This window comes from Helianthus annuus, chromosome 16 (assembly GCF_002127325.2).
Source record: "Helianthus annuus cultivar XRQ/B chromosome 16, HanXRQr2.0-SUNRISE, whole genome shotgun sequence".
Taxonomy (NCBI): Eukaryota; Viridiplantae; Streptophyta; class Magnoliopsida; order Asterales; family Asteraceae; genus Helianthus; species Helianthus annuus.
This window is the reverse complement of record NC_035448.2, coordinates 134390501-134410579: the sequence shown is the minus strand read 5'-3', so window position 1 is coordinate 134410579 and position 20079 is coordinate 134390501. Positions and strand designations below refer to the sequence as shown.

At 35.3% G+C, this 20079-nt stretch overlaps 1 protein-coding gene across 1 annotated transcript; it reads left to right on the top strand.

The window, feature by feature from the left end:
* Positions 1 to 12340: 12340 nt before the first annotated feature.
* On the top strand, positions 12341 to 12940 carry LOC110919628 (beta-adaptin-like protein C). Its single transcript, XM_022163894.2, has 2 exons — positions 12341 to 12542; positions 12627 to 12940. Exons 1-2 carry the CDS (start codon positions 12384 to 12386, stop codon positions 12873 to 12875), a joined length of 408 nt encoding a protein of 135 aa, XP_022019586.2. The 5' UTR covers positions 12341 to 12383; the 3' UTR covers positions 12876 to 12940.
* The last annotated feature ends 7139 nt before the right edge of the window (positions 12941 to 20079 follow it).

The following is a 20079-nucleotide window of genomic DNA, read 5'->3' as shown; positions in this document are numbered from 1 at the left end:
AAACGTTCACAAGATTTTATTATAATTTTCCCAAGTTATAAAAGAGTTTGTGCCTTGTGCATTCAAATCAATTTTAATAAACATTTTCAAATGTGTCAGTTGAATGTATTTACCAGTGTAAACTGACGTATTTTCCCCAAAAGATTAAGTGCAGGTACCTAAACGTAAATTGGCTGGTATTAGCTCCCTAGCGTCGTGATAAGTCTCGCAAGCTTGATTGCAGTATCTGATGGAACAATACTTTATGTTTATTTACGATCCACTGTGGATATTCAACTTCTGTAATACATTGATATTATCACCAGAGGTTGAAATATATATTTATCTTATGCTTCCGCTGTGCATTATATAATTGTGTGGTTTGACTATATTGTTGCCAACATCGTCACAGTAATCCCCCACCGGGCCCACCGGTGAGACACGTGGAAATCGGGGTGTGACACCTGGCCCTTACAAAACTCATAAAATGGACCAGGAGCTTGACCCACATCAGTATGTCTTCCATAATACTCACCGCCTCTATCTGATCTCACAACTTTAATCTGACGATCTAATTGTTTTTCAACTTCAGCCTTATAATCTTTAAAAGTTGTTAGAGATTCAGATTTGTCCATAATAAGATTCAAGTACATGTAACTAGAATAATCATCAATGAAGGTGATAAATGAAATATGTCCTGTTATGCCAGCGATTTGGTAGGGACCACTAATGTCAGTGTGAATGAGTTCTAATAAATTAGAGCTCCTAATGGCACCTTTCTTATTCGCTAATGTCATTTTACCTTTAAGACATTTGACACATGTTCCAAAACGAGTTAACATCATCCCGCGCGTTGCGGCGAGGTATTGATTGTGAATGTTTATAATATGTTTTTATTTTTGCTTTATCCCTTGCCTACAAAACAGACAACGAAACCATATGCTATTATTAGGTTTATACAATACCTTGAAACAAATCATATTTAAACAATTTTTAAACAAAATAATAATTAAATAAATATGTCCCAATTACAAAAAATAAAATTACCAATTTATTAGTATCCTTGTTCTCCTTTAAGCGACCTCAATCCCCTTTCAAAACTTTAAATCGGTATTGCTAGCTCGCATCTAAACATCAATAAAATAACTTCAAAGCATAGGTTCAAGCAAAGCGGGTGGAGTTAGGAGACTTGGGTGCCTTTTAATCTTCCAGTAATATGAATGTATTATAGCAATTTTTGTAACTTTGGTGATGTATCTAGGTGATGTATCGTGGTCTGTGATAGTGACTTGCTGTTCACAGCCGATGTATATTTTTGGTGGAATAAAAGTGCAGTTTGTTTGCCGATAAAAAAATAAAAATAAAATAAAATAACTTTAATACATTTTAAAAGATTTAGTAAATTCAAACAAAAAATAAGATAACACATCATCATTTAACAATAACTCAATTAACCTGTCATTTATGTGGTTCTTCAGCCTCATAAAAAGCCTTAACAACCAACTCATCATTGAATATATTATGTTTCAGTTGTGCATCTAAACAGCATATCTTACCATACGCCTCAGAGACCGTTTCTCTCAAATTATGACGAATGTAAGTTCCTCATCTAAATTAGTACGCGATCAAAAATCCTGCGAATAATCGGCACATGATCGTATGGTGTGTGTAACAATGTCTCTAAACAACCATATCTCCGGCAAGAATATCATCGAGGGCGTAAAACTCAAATACAAAAACCTTTCAAAATCAACAATTAACAGTAGAGGAAAAAAGTAAATATAGACTGAGCCCAACACATCGAAATATCTAACGGATGGCAATAAGGTAAGCCAACAACTGAGCGGTACTTGTATAAACTATAGAAATAAACATGAGTGTAGTTGTAATCAACAAATGCCAACATAAAGGATAAACATACGCATAACATGATATAATATAAAAAGCGACTAATGAAATGTCGTCTTAATTTTATTTGTGGATCAAGCCGTTAATCTGGAATCCCTGAAAGCCAAGATATCCAAAATTACCTATGCGGAATCAAAAAGAAAATTATAGAAGGATACACCTTTCGGAAAACATATAACTTGAAGTATGTGTGATTCATATTCTAATCCGTCCGTAACGACCGGAACTCTGGAAGGGTGGATTTCAACGAACGATTCCGTTGAGAAGGTAATTATCATCGCTGGCGTGGGTGACCGGGTTAAGGAGTTACGGTTTGCAAAAGTCGCCTATCAAATAAGAAGTATGGGAGATTGAGGGCCAAGTGGAATGGTTCTGGAGACGTGAGGAAAAGAGGCATAGGATTATATGGTTGAGAGAATTACACATTACCGGTGACCACATATGAAACAAACATGTCTTTTGTTTTGTTTAGTATAAATAACCGTCATAAGAACATCTGGGTGTTAAACATTTGCAATTCAATAGACACATCCTTTAGTTTGTCTTATAACCGTCGTCATCGTTGAAACGTTATGATCATTCAAAGAGAGCGTGTCGTCGTTCAAATAACTATTTGAGTATCCGATTTTACACAAAAAAACATATTTAAAACCTTACTACACGCATACTGTCAGTCTTCTAAGTTGCATGATGGGGCCGAATGCGAAATGGGATTTTGCAAAATTTCAAAAAAAGAGAAATAACAAAATAATGAAAAGGTAGTATTCATAAGCAAATTTCGAGGAAATGAAAATTCGTGTCTACCACCGCAACCGTTGACTTTTGTAATTTTTTTCAATTTATTTAATTATTATATGCCAAACGTGATCCATGGTATTCATAACCGTTTTTTTTTCTTCGACGCTTTTCAGTTTAGAGGGGCACATGTTTGGGATGCGACTTTTGAACAAAATACTCAAGTTGCTATTTGTATAAGAGATATAATCAGAGAAATCGAGAGGAGGTAAGACTTCATCCTTTATGAGACGATTTAATCGTTCTCTTGAGATGTGGCCTAAACGTTGATGCCACAACATGGATGAAGTCTCTAAATCTCGTTTCTCTTTCATCTTTGTGAGTGATTCATTAATGTTATATGACAACAAAGATTTGGAAAAATTATCATCTAGTTCTAATCTATAGAGACCACCATCCAGAATACCAGTACCATAAAGAACAGAATCATAGAGGATAGAGAGTTTGCGACGACCATGGGAAACAATAAAACCGTCCATGTCTAACTTTGGTCCTGATACAAGGTTCCGAGTTACCTCAGGAATATATAAGGTATCATAAAGTTTAATACATAAACCAGTTTTCATAAATAATTGTAATGTTCCAATGGCCTTCACTTCTAATTCTCGATCATCCCCAACCTTAAGCGTTCTTTGGTTTCTTTCCAGCTTCCGGATTGTAAGGAATCACTGAGTTGAATTGGTAACATGAACCATAGAACCAGAATCAAACCACCAAGAATTAGCAGGAACATTTAAATTATAGGACTCAAGTATCATAAAATAATCGTTACCTATCTTAGCCAGTCACTCCTTAAAGTCAGGGCATTCCTTCTGCATATGTCCTGCCTTTTTAAAGAACTTGCAGTGGATTCTGCCTAAGGAGTTCTTAGAGCGGGAAGGTGCACTTGTATTAGGATTAGGCCTTTGGACTTTAGAAGCATCCTTCCTCTGATGATTGTTCTTCCTTTTCTTAGAATTGGAGGTGGTGAAGTTAGCAACATCGGTAGTGCGATCCATCCTCATACGCTCTTCCTCCTGTACGCACATGGTGACCAGCTCACTCATCGTCCATTTGTCCTTCTGAGTGTTGTAATTGATCTTGAATGCTTCAAAGGACGAAGGAAGCGAAGTAATGATGAAATGGACGAGGAAACCATCACTGATTTCCATTTCCAGCCCCTTCAGCTTATTGGCCATGTCATTCATCATCATGATGTGCTCGCGAATTTCGCTCCTCCCATCATACTTAGTTGTCACCAGCTTGAGGATAAGGGTACTAGCGTGTGCTTTAGACGTCCCCTTGAACTGCGCCTCCACAGAAGCCAAGTAGGTTTTAGCATCTTTAGAATCAGGAATGGCTCCTCTGATTGCATTGCTTATGGACTGCTTCATGAACATGAGAGACATGCGGTTACACCTAGTCCACTTTTCATGAGTCAACTGCTCAGCAGCAGTACTTTGTGGAGTAAGGTCCGCTGGCTTATTCTCTCTTAGAGCATAGTCAAAATCCAGCAATCCAAGTGTAAGCATGAGAGCATCCTTCCATGCAGCAAAGTTATCACCAGTCAAAGGTGGAATCCCACAATTGGGCGCTGATAGTGGAAATAAGATGAGCAAGTTATGATACTAAGGAAGAAGTCCTAATGTGATCTAAGGGCATGTTAAACTAAAGCAGGTATAAATAATGACCATTTTACGTTATAAAGCTGTGATATTGTCTATTACTAACATCAAAATAATAGACTTAGTTGAAATTCTACTTAAACGAAGACAAAACAGCTTTGGCCAGAAGTGTAATCACTTAAGCATGTGTGCAAAGTGGTTGTGAAAAATCAGCTTTGGCCAGAAATGAAACAATCACTTTAGTTATGCACTCGTTAAGTATGCTATCTATGAAGGAATTAAATTAGCTTTGGCCAGATATTAAGACATTCATGTTTATGATGCACACTTAACATAGCTTTCGTAATACTTGAACGATAAGTAGATGTATCAAATCAGCTTTGGCCAGAAATGATACATCAAAAGCTCATTCAAGTTAAGCCATTTTGGTTTTGTAAAACATTATCTGATTCTGATTAATTAACTAAGTATTTACAAAAAAACCAGTTATTTAATAGCAAACCACCTGTTAGCGCGGATCGAACTCAGTTATGAGGTCTCGAGTGAGATCTCGAGTCAAGTCTCGACTCATCTTTCAACATTATGAGGTCTCGACTCATTAAGGTCTCGAGTCGCAACCTCAGTGTCTCGAGTCGTAATCATGATCTCGACTGCTGTGTTTTTATGAGATCTCGACTCCTTGATGAGGTCTCGAGTCGCAACCATGGTCTCGAGTTGTGAAGATTGAAGTCCTTAGTCGAAACCTTAGTGGTCTCGAGTCGAAACCTTATGGTCTCGAGTCGAAATCATTGTCTCGAGTTATAAAGATTTGAGAACACTTATGATTTCAAGTCGAGACCTTGTTGTCTCTAGTCGAGATCTTGGTCTCGAGTCGAAACCTGATGGTCTCGAGTCCACTGTTAACAGCTGTTATTGTGATAATAACTGAAAATTCGAATTCTTAGGGATTTTGAGATATGGTTTCCTATTTTAATGTTGATCTGATTTTATCAAATATTTCGAAAAAATTACAATCTGTTTATCTAATAACAGTTTTCAAAAATCTTTAGAGGACAAAATCGGATCAAAACAGGAAAAACACTCAATAATCCGAATCATATTCCAAAACATAAAGGAATTTTCGAATTTTCCTAAGAACATGTGATGAACCCTAAAAAATAAAACTTAATTCTGGAACCCGAAACCTCAATTTTAATAGTTTCTAAACAGATTTCGGTTATAAACATAATCCAGTTGATTTCGCATGAACATATAGTTAATCTTTTTTCGAAAACAGTGATCTCGAGTGGACCTTCATGACTCGAAACCGGCTGTTAGGTTTATTAAGTTATCAAAATTCCGTTTCCAGATTTCTATACCAGAATTGATGGATACGAAAACAGAACTGACTAATCAACATATGCTCTGATACCACATGTTGGATCAGTTCTGTTTAAACATAACGGAAAACATGAAAACCTACCTGTCACCGCAGACAGTGCAGTGGAGAATCCAGTGAGGAAAGAAGACATGGAGTTCGACATCTTTGTCAAGGTGATCTGGTTCCTCCTTAGGTTGCTGACTGATGATGGTGATTATCAAAAACCGAAAAGGGTATCAGCTATGGAGAGAGAGGTCGATGTTGATGTTATGCTTATTAGGTTAGTGTGTCTAAGTGTGTAACCTTTTAACCTCTACATAAGTCTCTTTATATAAGCACCCAAGAGGAAACCTAATTAGTTAATAAGGGTAATATGGTCTATCAACAATTACCCACTAATTATTTAATAGGTTATTATATATTTTAATCTGTATAATATAAATGATTATAATGACTACTAGATTAAATATTAAACATAATATATTTAATCTTACATTATGTGTATATAGATTATGTATGCATGGTTATAGTTAAATTAGACTAGTGACATTTGGTCATACACTAATTGTCGGGACTAGTGTAGTGTAACCAATTGGCTAGTAGTGATGTTAATCTACTTTAGAAATTGGTGACATTTGGTTATATACAAATCGTTGGGACAAATGTAGGTATGATGAATGCATGCTTACTAGTATAGGTTTTTGACTTAACGTGACCATGTTTAACACAATTTGACAATGTGTTATACCTTTTTAGAGAATATCACACGTGAAAGGGGTAGGAGCAGTATGGTTAGCACAAGCTATATGACCCCCAACTCTGATCAACATGTCTATGAGCTGTTAATGCGAGCCAAGACATGCTAAATATTCTTTTGGAAGATACTGACATTGGTGCTTACTCTGAGAACACTCCTTCGGTGTTGGGGCATGGTCCCAACTATAAGTACTTAACTTTTTTCATACTAGTCATTACCATTTCGGATCAAATCTTGTTAGATATCTCCAGGTTTGTTCCAACCTATGTTGGGTGACATCAAGGCGATGATCAGTTATTTGTAGAAGACTTCAAAAGGCTAAACTTTGGCGACATTCACTCTAATTTTCACTCAAATTTAGTATTCTTGTAAGTGGCTTAATCTCTTGAATTTGTATAATTGTTTGCTCTAAGTTGAACGATCTTAGAGCATTACAAAAAGACATGTTTCTTGACTGGTTTAGATTTTATACCGGGTAGTACTTTATGCTTTATGATATGTACATTGGATTTGCAGGTCAATGGTGACTAAGTCAAAGGTTGTTACATCAAATGGTAAAAAAGAGTGGCATTCACGTTGTCCTGTTATTACAGTCTATCACATCTAATGTTGACGAGTCAGTCCGAGCCTGAGCTTGAATAGGCTCGAGCTCGGCTCGCGAGTAAAACCCGAATCTCAAACTCGGCTTGACTTGACTTGACTTGGCTTGAGCTATTTTTAGAACATCCCAACTTCAATATACGCAATAAGTTTGAATTCAACAAAGATAAAAAGGCGAAAAGAATGCTTCTAACTATCGTCTTTCAAGCCTAATTTCTACCGCCTTAGGATCCGAGTTCAACTACACAATGGTTGACGTATGTGTGTTTGCTACGTCTGAGTTGTTTGATTTTCTTTACTTTTAAATAATAATTTGTTAATTTATTACAGTATAAGCAACAAAATGGTGGATGGGAACGCGGCTACATGGTTCTCCAATATATGTTTGACTTTGTCAGTTTGTATCAAAACCAATTTCCCGATGAAGTAAGTAAAATATACTTGTTTATCAATTTATTACTTAAGTGTTTTTTTTTTTTTTTAACTTAGAAGGTTTAGATGTATATAACATGTAAATATATACATAGCATTATTGCCGATGTTGTTACCGATTTTTCTCTTTGCCTTTAGATTAAGTCTATAATATTTGTAATAATTCTTTCTATCTACTTTTATTTTAGATGTGGCACGACACGAGAGAGGCTACGGATAATGAAATAGATGTTTTGTTGATGACGTTGATGCCGAAGTTTTTTAGCGAGTTAGGTATTTCGTTAGATTAGCTTATGTAGTTTATTTATACAATTTAACGTAGTTTGTTATGCATTCACAAATGATTCTAATTTGACGGGTTTATCTCCGAATTGGATATCTAATTTTTGATTTGAATGTGTATTGTTTTGGTTTGATTTGAAATTGTTCTATTGGTTTTGATGTATTTCTGGAAAACCTTTTAAATGTTTTTTTTTCCAGCAAATGTATTTATGGAAAACAGGTATTCCATTGTAAATGTTTTTTTTTTCAGATATTAAAAGACGGGGTTCACCAAGTTTATAAGACGGTGTTAAAAATATTTTTTTAATAAATATTTTGATATTAAAAGACGGGGTTCACCAAGTTTAAGCCGGTATTCAAATTGAACACCGTCTAATAAGACATGATTTTAAACCAGTGTAGTTTAAAACGGTGTTGAAAACACCGTCTTAAAACCCATATCACCCCGTCTAAAGCTCTGTTTTGTAGTAGTATGATCGTCGTATAAAGATTTGGATATATGTAGAGGGGTACATTATGTTGTGCCCTACTTTTGTTAAAGCTGTGGAACACCGATGTCCGTTAGCTAGAAGGCGGACTTAAAGACTGCTAGGTTCTACATTACTCCAAGTTTAATGAGGTGCCATCCCAATACACTGGTGTGAATGAGTATCCGGATGGCATAACATTGGAAGAATATAAGAAGTTTTATAGACTTTCTCTTACATTTGTATTTGTTTGCATAACTAACAGTTTAACATTTTTTTTTCAAATGTTGGAGAATTGACGCATACCCACTAGTGCCGAGCTTTTCGAGAGGACATACAAAAAGAAGCAGTTGAGGTAGTGGTCGTCTACACCGGACTACGATTATTCGAAGGCGCTTCAAATGATGGTATAATTTTTTTTAATTATATGCAATATTATTCTATACATGATTCATCATTGATAATTTTGTGTACCGCTAAATATTCGTCTAAAAGTTTTTTTTTTTTTTTTTTGTTAGAAGTATTGATCAGCGTCCACTTATCTTCTCACATCAAAACACATTAAAAAATCTCCAATTGCAATGGGCATTTAGCAACGGTTTTAATTGTCACAAGGGAGGATGGGGTGTAAGCGGTCCATACGCTTTACCGTACCAATCGCAGCCTGCCACCTCGACTACCCACACATCACAACCCCAAAACCCCTCCCACCGATGGTGCTACCACTACTAGAAAACTAGGCAATTGCGACCAAATTTTGCGACTAACATAAGACGGTAGCAAAATTAGCGACCGATTTCTGACTAAAACCAAAACAATCGCAAAATTAAAGACCAATCTAGATTCGATCGCAATACGGTCGCAAATTTTGTGACCGTATTTTTGTGGTCGGAAAACAGTCGGAAATACGAGAAAAATAAAAAATAGCAAAATTTACGACCGTTTAAAGCAATCGCAAACAAAAAAAAACAAAAGTTGCGACCGTATAAAACGGTCACAAATACGAGAAATATATATAAAAAAAACAAAAGTTGCGACCATTTAAAGCGGTCGCAGATAAAAGAAATAATAGAAAACGCAAAAAAAATTTCATTAGTGTTGTTTAGGGTTAAAACTGCAAATAGTTATAAGTTCTGGGTTAAAACTGTCAGTGGTCATAAGTTTAGAAGCTTCAATCAGACGATCATCCTCGTTCATCAAAACAGATCGCAGATCTGTTAATCTTTCATCATCCTCATCTGCGACTCACGGTACATCTGTGACTCCGGCTATCATCCTCGTCATTCATCGATCTGATACCGTACATCTGGTATGTGTTACTCTTCATTTCCTTTAATAATCCAATTCAATGTTAGCAATCTGACGACTGATTCAAGTTTGAAACCATGTGTTAAATCCGACGACTGATTCCGAATACGTGATTGAAGAAATCATCTCACCAATCTAATTTTGAGGAGATCTGCCGCTCGAAGAAATCCTTTCACCGATCTGATTTTGACGACACCGATCTTCATTTCCTTTAAGGTTAGGTTTCGTCTATAAGGTTATATCATTGTTAACGGTTCAGATTCATGATACTGTATCGAATTGCTAGGGTTAGTCAACTATTAGATTGAGTTTTAAATTAGGCTTTAAAGAATTTAAAACTATTGGCTCTGTTTTTCTTTTTGTGTGTTCGTATTCAATTATGATTAGTAAAGTGAAAGTAGGATATGTCAATCATTCGATGCACTGATCTAAATCGGAAGTCGGATAAACAGTTTATTCGAAAATCACATTGAATTCAGATCTGAAAAGTTTGAATAGACCTAAAGCGAAAGCTGAAGGTTTTTTGAATTTTTCAAAACACACTTCTTCAATTCAAAACAGTTTCGAACTGTTTCGGTTGATTTTCGATCAAGTTTCGTATCATTTCGGTGTGTTAATTGAAGTTTTCAGACAGTTTTAATCGATTTCAGGTTGATTTCGGTTATAGGATCTTGAACTAAAACTGATAAACGAACTGAGCTGCAGATCTGAATCAGAACAGATGTGTTGTTAAAAACGAGTTGAATGTCTGATTGGTGTTCAGGTTATTATTCTTCAGATCTGAATAACATCTCGATATCATAGATTGTTGTTGATTAGCGGCTGATGTTTTTAGTGGCTGAAAGAAATCTGAATCTTAGTTCGACGTAACTGAGTTGCAGGGTGATAGATAATCGAAAAAGATTGTTTGTGTGTTGCTAAAAAAGATTGTGTGGCTGGAAGTTAAAGCGACGAGTTTGAGTGTTGATGGCAGCGTGAAAGTGCAGTTTTTTTGATGTTTTGAGTGAACTGTCTTTATATTTAGTTGTAGATTGTTTGCTGTGATAGTTGTGTTAGGATTGAGAGTTGCTATTGAAGTTTATTCGAAAAATTAAAGAAAAGTATTGAGTTCCAGATTGTGATTATAAGTGACATCTTGCTTAATTTTGACGATGAAGATTTAGAGTGACTTATCTTATCGGCTTAATTTTTGTTGCTTTACTTTTTGATGTTTCTGTAAATTCTGTTTGTGCTTGAATGTTTCTTGCAACCTTTGATTACTTGGTGAAACTGATTGAATTGACTAAAAGAATAGGAGTCTGAGTGGAATGCAGCTCAAAGTATCGAAATAAGTGAAGATTTTGTGGCTGCTGCTAAGCTTCAGCTGAATTTTCTTGCTGCTGTAGACAGAAACTGTTGGCTTTATGAAGACCAAACCTTGCAACGGGCCATCTACAGGTAAATCATAAATCGATAATCACTACTCAACTTCTTTGTTTCTCCTTTTGCGTGTGTATGTGATTGGTTGAATGGTTGATTGCTTTCAGGTACAATTCTTGCTGGCTTCCTTTGCTTGCTAAACACTCTGACTCTCGGGTCACAAACGGGCCTTTGGTTGTTCCTCTTGACTGTGAATGGGTTTGGCATTGTCACAGGCTCAATCCGGTAGCTCCTGAAACTGAAATTCTGTAACAAAACTAGTGTTTTGATTAATAATTTAATATTGTTCTTGCATTTCGGTCTCAGTAAGATACAAATCTGACGGCGAAGAATTCTACGAAGAATTCTTGTCAACTGTAATGTTGCTTCCTCTGTTGAAAATATCTCAAGAAAAGAAACCGAAGAAATATGGAACACCATGTATCCCGACGATCCGTATGATATCAACTCGACACGTTCGAATAAAGTTCTGAAAAACGTCAACGGGTCTGAAAACTATACCAAATACAATCTGGTTTTAGCTATTAAAAGACAAATCCATTCTATTACCAGGTGTCCAGACCCCATATGAATACCAATCAGTTTCTTGAAGCAGCTGTAGCCAGATACAAAGGCTTCAGCCCTAGGTGAGGGTTTTCCCCGGTTCGGAGGCGAGTGTATCCCGATGTGGTGAATTTCGCCTGTAGCCCATTTGGAGGATTCGTTGGCTGTTCAAAAAAAATATACAATATACTAGTATTTATTAAGTATTTTATCAGTGGTAAGTGTGAAGTATTTGAATAACATATCAAGATTAAAAACCCTAATGAACTATTGAACACAAACGGACATAAACGAACATATCACTGAACGTTCACGAACATAAATGACAAACGTGGCCTTTGTTCATGTTCGTTCATTAACTAAATGAACAAAAGTTCTTGTTCGTGTTCGTTCCTTTATTAAACGAATGAACACAAACGGACTTCCTGCCCAACAGTTCACGAACTTTTCGCTGAACGTTCGGTTCAGTTGCAGCCCTACTTGAAAGTACATTAAAAGAATGTATTTTATACTATTCTCATAGTTTTGAGGTTTACCACCCGTAGACAATTCTTGTTTGTTATATAGTTCACTGGCATTTCGGTTGCAGGCCTCCATTGCCTGTTCTACTACCAGCTGCAAGCGGTCAAGGTTTGGAAATCAATGCTCAAATGGTGCGGAGAGATGGTCAGATATTTTACAGCTTAATGTTCGAGAACAAAACGCAAATTCCACTGGACGGGTTCATGATTCAATTCAATAAGAACACATTTGGTCTTGCTGCTGGTGGACCCCTCCAGGTAACTATTATCGGACTTCGATATCATTCATTCTTATAATGTTAATATACATAAACAACCAAACTATAGTTTTTAAATTACTAAATTTTTAAATTTGGTAACCAGGTCCCACAAGTGCAACCGGGAACATCAGAAAGAACACTTCTTCCTATGGTGTTGTTTCAGAATATAGCACCGGGCCCACCAAACTCGGTTCTGCAGGTTGCTGTGAAGAACAACCAACAACCTGTGTGGTACTTTAATGATAAAATCTCACTGCTCGTGTTGTTTACCGAGGATGGAAGAATGGAACGTACCGCCTTTCTCGAGGTAATCTTGTTTCGGGTTTCAAAATTTTAAGTGATTAGTTTTTCAGCAATTTAGTATCTGATCGTTTTGTGACGGTGATGGCAGACATGGAAGTCATTGCCAGATTCCAACGAGGTCTCAAAAGACATTCCGTCTATTGTGATAAACGATATTGATGCAACCATAGAGCGGTTATCTTCTTCAAACATGTTCTTTATTGCCAAATGTAAGAACGGCAACCAGGATGTCTTATACTTATCAGCCAAAATCCCACGCGGTATCCCTTTCTTGATTGAACTGACAACAGTTGTCGGTGTTCCCGGGCTTAAATGTAACAGTAACTACAATGAATAAGGTGTTTTTTTAATTAAAATATCACGTCGAAGTTGTTCTCGTTTTCACATCGTTTCACGGATCAGAGGTATTTGAAGGTTATTATTGTTAATTTGATTCTGATTCTGATTTTGAAGTGTACTATGACTTGATGTCGCTGATGTAAAGCATAATTAGAATTTTTTTTTGTAGTATCACGGCACGCGTAGTACAGCAGATGCCGGCAGAGGTCGTGGTTTTACGGCAGGAGGCGGCAGGGGGCAAGGTGTGGTCGCAGGTATCCTTATTGTTTATTTCAATTATTTCAGATTTGATGTGATAATTGTTTATTTCAGATTTGATGTGATAATTCATTAGGGTCGGGTTATGGGTCAGAACGGGTTTCAGGTCAGGTCGGGTCATTTTTTTTAACAATATAACTTTGGTGATCATACTTGACACGTTAACTATTATTAAAAAAACTAAAACTTCTGAACAAAAAGTGATCATGCAAGTTCTTAATTTTTTATTTGTTTTCTGTTAGTCATCATGCAAATTCTTAATTTTTTTATTTGTTTTCTGTTAGATCCAGCATGCTTTTGAAGAACATGGACATGTTGAGGTTTCTTTAGTAAAAAATAAGAGAACAGGGCAGCAACAAGATATGTTGACACATGTCAAAGTCTTTTAAGGTTAGCGCAGGAATCTAAAACTATAGTTGATCCATCTATGTAGATATCATCCTTGCTTTTTATTGTGAATATCATGGGACATGCTATGGCAAATATCATGGGTCGTAGCCCAGGCGTTGATCGAAGTAGTGGCGAGCAAGGTCGTAGTCAAGGAAGTGTTCTAGGTAGTAGTGATACCGTTGGACTAAAGTCAAATCAGTAGCGATGCCAAAAGCTAGGTTTCAAAACACATAATCATTGACTTAAGTTTCAAAACGTGTAAACGCTTTGTTTTGAATATGTATTTTGTTATGGTAACTTTGGTATTTGATGTTTTAAGTGGAATGTTTTATATGATATTATGTAAATTTTAAAATTGATATTATATGCAGGTTAAAATAGAAAATGGCTATAATTAATAAAAATTGCGACCGCAAAAACGGTCACAATTTTTCAAAAGGCAAGCAGTTGCAAAACGGTCGCAATTTGTAAAAGGCATGCGGTCGGAAAACGATCGCATTTTGTAAAAGGCATGCGGTCGGAACACGGTCGCATCAAGACCGTCGCAACCAAAGTCTCACAAAACCAAGAGCAGTCGCAATATTTGTGACCGTTATTAAAGTCGCAAAACCCGGGTCGCAAAAGATAGCAACAGTCGCAAGTTAGTCGGAGTAGAGCAATTGCGACGGGTGTTTTTCCGATCACAGTTCTAGTCTGAAAACGGTCGCAACAGGGTAATTGCGACTGGTTTGCGACCAAAATTGCGGTCGGAAAAACCTAGTTTTCTAGTAGTGTACCCAATAGCTCCCCCCCCCCCCCCTCTCGGCAACTATCGCCCGCCTACCATACCCGCAAAGCCCAACCCGATACACCGGCGCCGATATTACCAATCTGCTAGGCACTACCTGCAACCACCACCCACGTATATATACCCCATCCTCCCTACTATAGTAGAATCCATAATATAACGAAACTATTCAAATAACTTGCGAATTAAAATAGTTATCATGAGGAAAATAATAATCATGTAAAAATCTACTAACAAAAAATTATAAGAACATATACATATCATATTTATAAGAAATATGGGAGGGAATTTTGAATTTCTGTCAAATATTTACACCAAGTATCAAATTAAAAGCCCCTCTAAATTCAGAAGAAAAAAAAAAGACAAATCAAACTTGCCACTAATAATTTTCAATATCTTCCTATGGGAAAACTTGAATAGCAAATCAAAAAGCATAGAGATGAACATGAACAACAAAAAGTTCTAGTTCTCCTCAGGGATGCTCTTAAACTGGGCTTCCATGGCTGCTGATCATAACTACTATGAAGATAACCATCATCATAACTAAGCTCAAACCGATCGCTAGAATCGATTAAACGATCCAAGATTTGGTTCACTGGTGTGTTACGAAGATCCTCCACCTTAACCAACAATTCCTCCAGCTTCTTCTTGCTCATCATGATCTTAACTTCTTTATGCTTGCCATTGTTGCTGTTTGTGTTGACTGTACTAGATGGATTTGATCTATTATTGATTCTTTCATCAAGCAAAAGGGTTTGTTTTTGTTGAAGATTAGGATCAGAGTAGTAAACCCAATGATCATTTTCATCTTCGGTTTCAGCCCACACCATTCTTGATGATCTTGATCCTTTCAAACAAGAGTTACCCATTCGGATAATTGAACTGGATTCGACCGGTGAACTCAGTAGCGATGATGGGTGATCAGGTGTTGATCTTGAGGGGTGGTTATGTGGTATTGGATTTTTAGGGTATACACTATATACATAGCTGATGTGGATGGTGGGGGGTAGGGGAAGACCTGGTAAGTGATGACGTGGGCGTTGGTTGGTTGACCAAAGACAAGGCAACGTTGTTCCTCGAAGAAACTATGTTTGACAGGATCTGTATTAATATTAACAAGCCACGGCTGTCGGCTGGCTTTGCATGGCTTCCTTAAAGCTCCTGAAGCCGATTGACTTTTATTTATTTATATTTATTTAATTTTTGACAAAATGTAATGTTTCTATTCAAAGAGATAGTTGTTTGAATATTTTATTTTAAAAAAAAAAAGTTGTTTGAATATTTGTTAAGTACTGTGTACTTAACATACAAACATACACATGTGTACTATTACACATGTGGCATTACAAAAAAAAAAGTTGAAAAAAAGTTTTTTTTTTATACAAAAAATAGCAAAATTGGTTAAAAAAAATATTTGGTATATTTTTTAAACTTTTTTAGTTAGTTTTCGAGTTTTCACGTTAACCAGTGTTTTTATTTGAACATTTCCCTAGGTCGTAGATACTGTAAACATACAAACACATACTACTTTATTTTTGGGTGGTAATCCACCTCCCCGATATTCTACAAATTAAATTCTTTTTAAGACATACACGCCTATAGGACGAATTAAATGACCATTGCTACTAAATCACCAATCTTAATTAGTGGTTTCTATGGATTTAGCTTCACCTCTAATTTAGTGACATTATACAATTTTCAACTAGAAGTAAAGCTTATGGCAACGATGTACCATGCTAACATTCCATATGGAAATGAGGTTGCCTTCACATATTTTAACCATTTGAAATCACTCTTTGGTAAGAGTAGCAATGTCTCATAATGGTAAAAATTAGCAATAAGAGATTTGTTGATCGATACTTCTTCTTGTCTGATTAATTTTTCCTTTCAAACCTTACTCTATTAATATAAGTTTTCTTTAAGAGATTTGTTGATCACTATTTCTTCTTGTCTGATTAATTATTCCTTTCTAACCTTACTCTATTAATAAAAGTTTTCTTTTGTAACAGCTTCAAAACCAATATTTCACTTGTTACAAATTTAAAAATTTGGACATTTTGTAACATTTATTGTACAAGCATCATGTGGATGGATGAAATGACCACATTGGACGATCGGTCCAAACTTACCCGTGTTAGGTGTCCATTGATATTGGCTAGTTTCTCTACGAGATTCATTCTGCCGATGATCTATTGGTAACCATCAACGGATTACTGATGGCTTTTAAAACTTTCTTTTATTTTTTTTCATTTCTTGGTGGTTCTTGTGGGTTTTGTTGTTGTGGTGGCTCTAAAAAGAAAACTTTAGAGGTATCCTAAAACAAAATTTTTGAGACCTAGGGTTATCCGAAAATTTACTCAAGAGTATCTGATACATAAAACAAAGAAGAAAAAAATGCAGTAACTTTGAACTTCGCCAAGAAAATTGAGTGGTAGTCCAAGCAACCCCTAAATCATCCAATGTTCTGTTGGTCATTATATTTACACACTAATAACCTCATTCGGTGTTTTTATGTTGGTGCTACTCAAATTGTTGTGAGATAAAATACAGAAAAGAAAAAAAAGCTAACATAATCAATTAACTTTATTGATCCGTTGCTAATCTAAATTTTTCGTTAAAAGAATATATTGTTTCTATATAATATTTCAGTAATGTATCAGAATACACTGCTTCTCATGTTAGATGCCCGTTTTAGTTAAGTTTTGATATTATTATCATTATCATATTATTGTTGTTATTATTATTACATCCAAATATTGAATCTTATAATAATATTTGAAGCTAAGCCGAGCCACGCTTGGTAAGCCAGAGCCAAGTGATCGTGTGAACTTGAGTGGGAAAGGCATATTGTTAGGATCTGTTTGCAAGTGACGTACTCTAATTGAAATATCTAGAAACTTTTCTTTGAAGATTATTTTTATATCTGTATAACCAAATATTACCATGTTTACAACGACTAATATACCTTTTATTTTCCTTTCATATAATAGTAGACGTTTGGTTACGTGAAAAGTTTAATAAAGATAATTAACGGTCAACTAAAATTTATCTGCGACAGCTCACATTTCGCCACGTATTCCCTTTTATTACATTTGTTAATACTCACCGAAGTTTTTTTTTTTCCTTTACGTCTACTTATTAATTTCCGACCTTATTTTGAAAATATCTTATTTCACAAGTCGCATTGTTTGTTTTTGGATTATTAGATTTTTTTACCAGAAAGACCTTTGATATAAATATAAAAACCGGTTCGGTAAGAAACTAAAAACTCGACAGTTAAAAGATTAGATTACGGTTATTAAAATTACATTATCTATCTCAAACTCTTGTCAGAAAAAACCGCTCCAAATCTCCAATGACTCTTTTTCAATTCTTCGAGCCCCCAAGGCTATGGAGAGTGTCAATAAGAATCTGCCGATTAAATTGTTGATCAGTTCTATTTAAATATAATGAAAAACATGAATACATAGCTTTGATTGCATCAGACAGGTCAACAAAGAATCCAAATGGAGACGCAGCAATAAAGTTTGACATGATTGTCAGCTTGATCTGGTTCCTCTTTAGGGTGCAATCTAATGACGGTGATGATGAAACCAAAAAGGGTGTTCGGTTATGGAGAGAGGGGCGATTTCATAATGATGTTATTGTGATTAGAGTCTAACCCTTTGACCCTCTAATTATCTCCTTATATATGCACCCAAGAGAAAACCCTAATTAGTTAATAATGGTAATATGGCCCATCAACAATTACCAACTAATTAAATAATAGGTTGTTATATATTTTGATCTATACAATGTAAATGATTATAATGGCTACTAGATTAAATATAACATAAAAATATATTTAATCTTACATTCTCCCACTTAGCCGAGTAATCATTTACTATGAGTATTAGATAAGCCTGATCAGGAATTAACACTCATTTTAGCCTTAAACAAGAACTATAGTAGAGAAATACAGCCGTTGAATCATTATGCGACTCAGGACCCCCGTTAGTCATACTATAGCCTTAATTTAAAACCTAATCGTTATGATCAAAATACGCATAAGCCCTTTTTGTTTGATTTATAATTTTATTTGTCTATATGCCATTATACCGGTTTAACATATTCTTAGAGACATACAAAGTCAAACTGATGAGTAAAATTAACTAATACTTAGTCATTCATAATACGATATGCAGTTGCGCATGGCCATAAATTAAAACCCGTCTATGAGCTATCTTAATAAGACTTATGGGTTATAGCCCTTCAGTTATAGGATCCTTAAGCATATCATGAATGTATTCGATACAAAGACTTAGTTTCCTCAATTCATTCATAAACGAATAATTAATTGTGTATCGAAATTTAATGCAGTACCTCTCGAACTGTTACTGTTCAAGGAGTCATGGTAGCTGACTTTATCACACTAAGCCTTCAAAATATTAATTATATGGAGTTAATAAACTCATGAGTCCACTAATAAATTTCCAACAACATTTAGTGACTATATTATGTCGTTATAACTTAGGTTGTTGATATCAATCCATTATGACTCCTCCATAAGATAGGTTTTGTCTAATGACATATAGATATACCCGAAATTACATTTTGTCATTTTTGAATATTACAAAGTTAGAGTAATCAACCGGTTTGAGTTCTCACTTTTCTTCAAATCACAGCCTCTCGTTTCTTTTAAAGATATTGTAATACTCTATTAGATGCTTCACATTAATCTAGACATATCTAGTGTGTTGCAATGTGAGTAATATCTAAACGAGTGTGGACTTGAACTTACATAAAGCTTCTAATTAATGAAGCGTAAGGAAATAATCTCATTTATCCTATTATCCTCTAAAGGAGAGCAGTATTGTTTGTTACATATGTAAGGACCCAATTAAGGTTAAACTTATGGAACGGAACTAATGTCCCATTAGATCTATCTCAGTATGTTATGATATCTATCACGTAAGAGATATCACTGAGATCTATTATATCAAAGTTTGTATTAACAATGCTTTGACTTATGTAACATATACTTGTCAAAAGAATATCATCTATATAGACAAGTTTATCTTAGTTGCTCCCACTCATCTTGAGGTACGTACATTAATCCACTTGATTCTTGATGAAAATAATTACATTAAGATTTCAGCACATTATGATGTTTGCATTAACCCATACATGGATTTTATTGGCTTACAAATAAAGTGTTCTTTAACCTTCAGTTTGAAACATTTAGGTTGTTTTATGAACATGTAAATATGTCAGCCATTTGTTAGGGAAAACTGTTTTTTAATGTTCATCTAATGTAGCTTTAAACTATTATAAGCTACTAGAACAGTGATGATCCTCAAAGAAATCTTTGATAATTTATCTCTTCCTAAGTATAACCTTTGACAATCAATCATGCCTCTTCATGTCTTAAAGCTTATATCAGGATTTGGTTTAGTTATGAACACTCTTAGGTAATTCAATCAAATCCCAAACTTTATACGAACACATAAAATCAGTTTTACTAGAAAACATTTTTATTCCATTCAGAAGATTGATTAACGCTAATGGCTTAATCAGAAGAGATTGGATCAGTAAACTATTCCAAAATCCATTTCAACTTTAGTTAGGGAGGTTATGTAATCATCAAAGTTTATGGATTAGCTCTTGGTTAGGTTGCTATCATTTTAAGGATTCTAAGTTTGTAAGAGTTGGTGCAGTATGGTGTACAAGAGGTGTAATTGGAGTTAAATTCGGAGTGAAATTTAATGACACTCTTCCCCCCGCCTCT

What these genes read in the sequence shown, in the direction of transcription:
- LOC110919628 (XM_022163894.2), top strand. Translation starts at nt 12,384, where the DNA reads ATGGTGTTGTTTCAGAATATAGCACCGGGCCCACCAAACTCGGTTCTG. An exon ending in AACGTACCGCCTTTCTCGAG is followed by an intron (nt 12,543 to 12,626) that starts GTAATCTTGTTT and finishes CGGTGATGGCAG; the next exon opens with ACATGGAAGTCATTGCCAGA.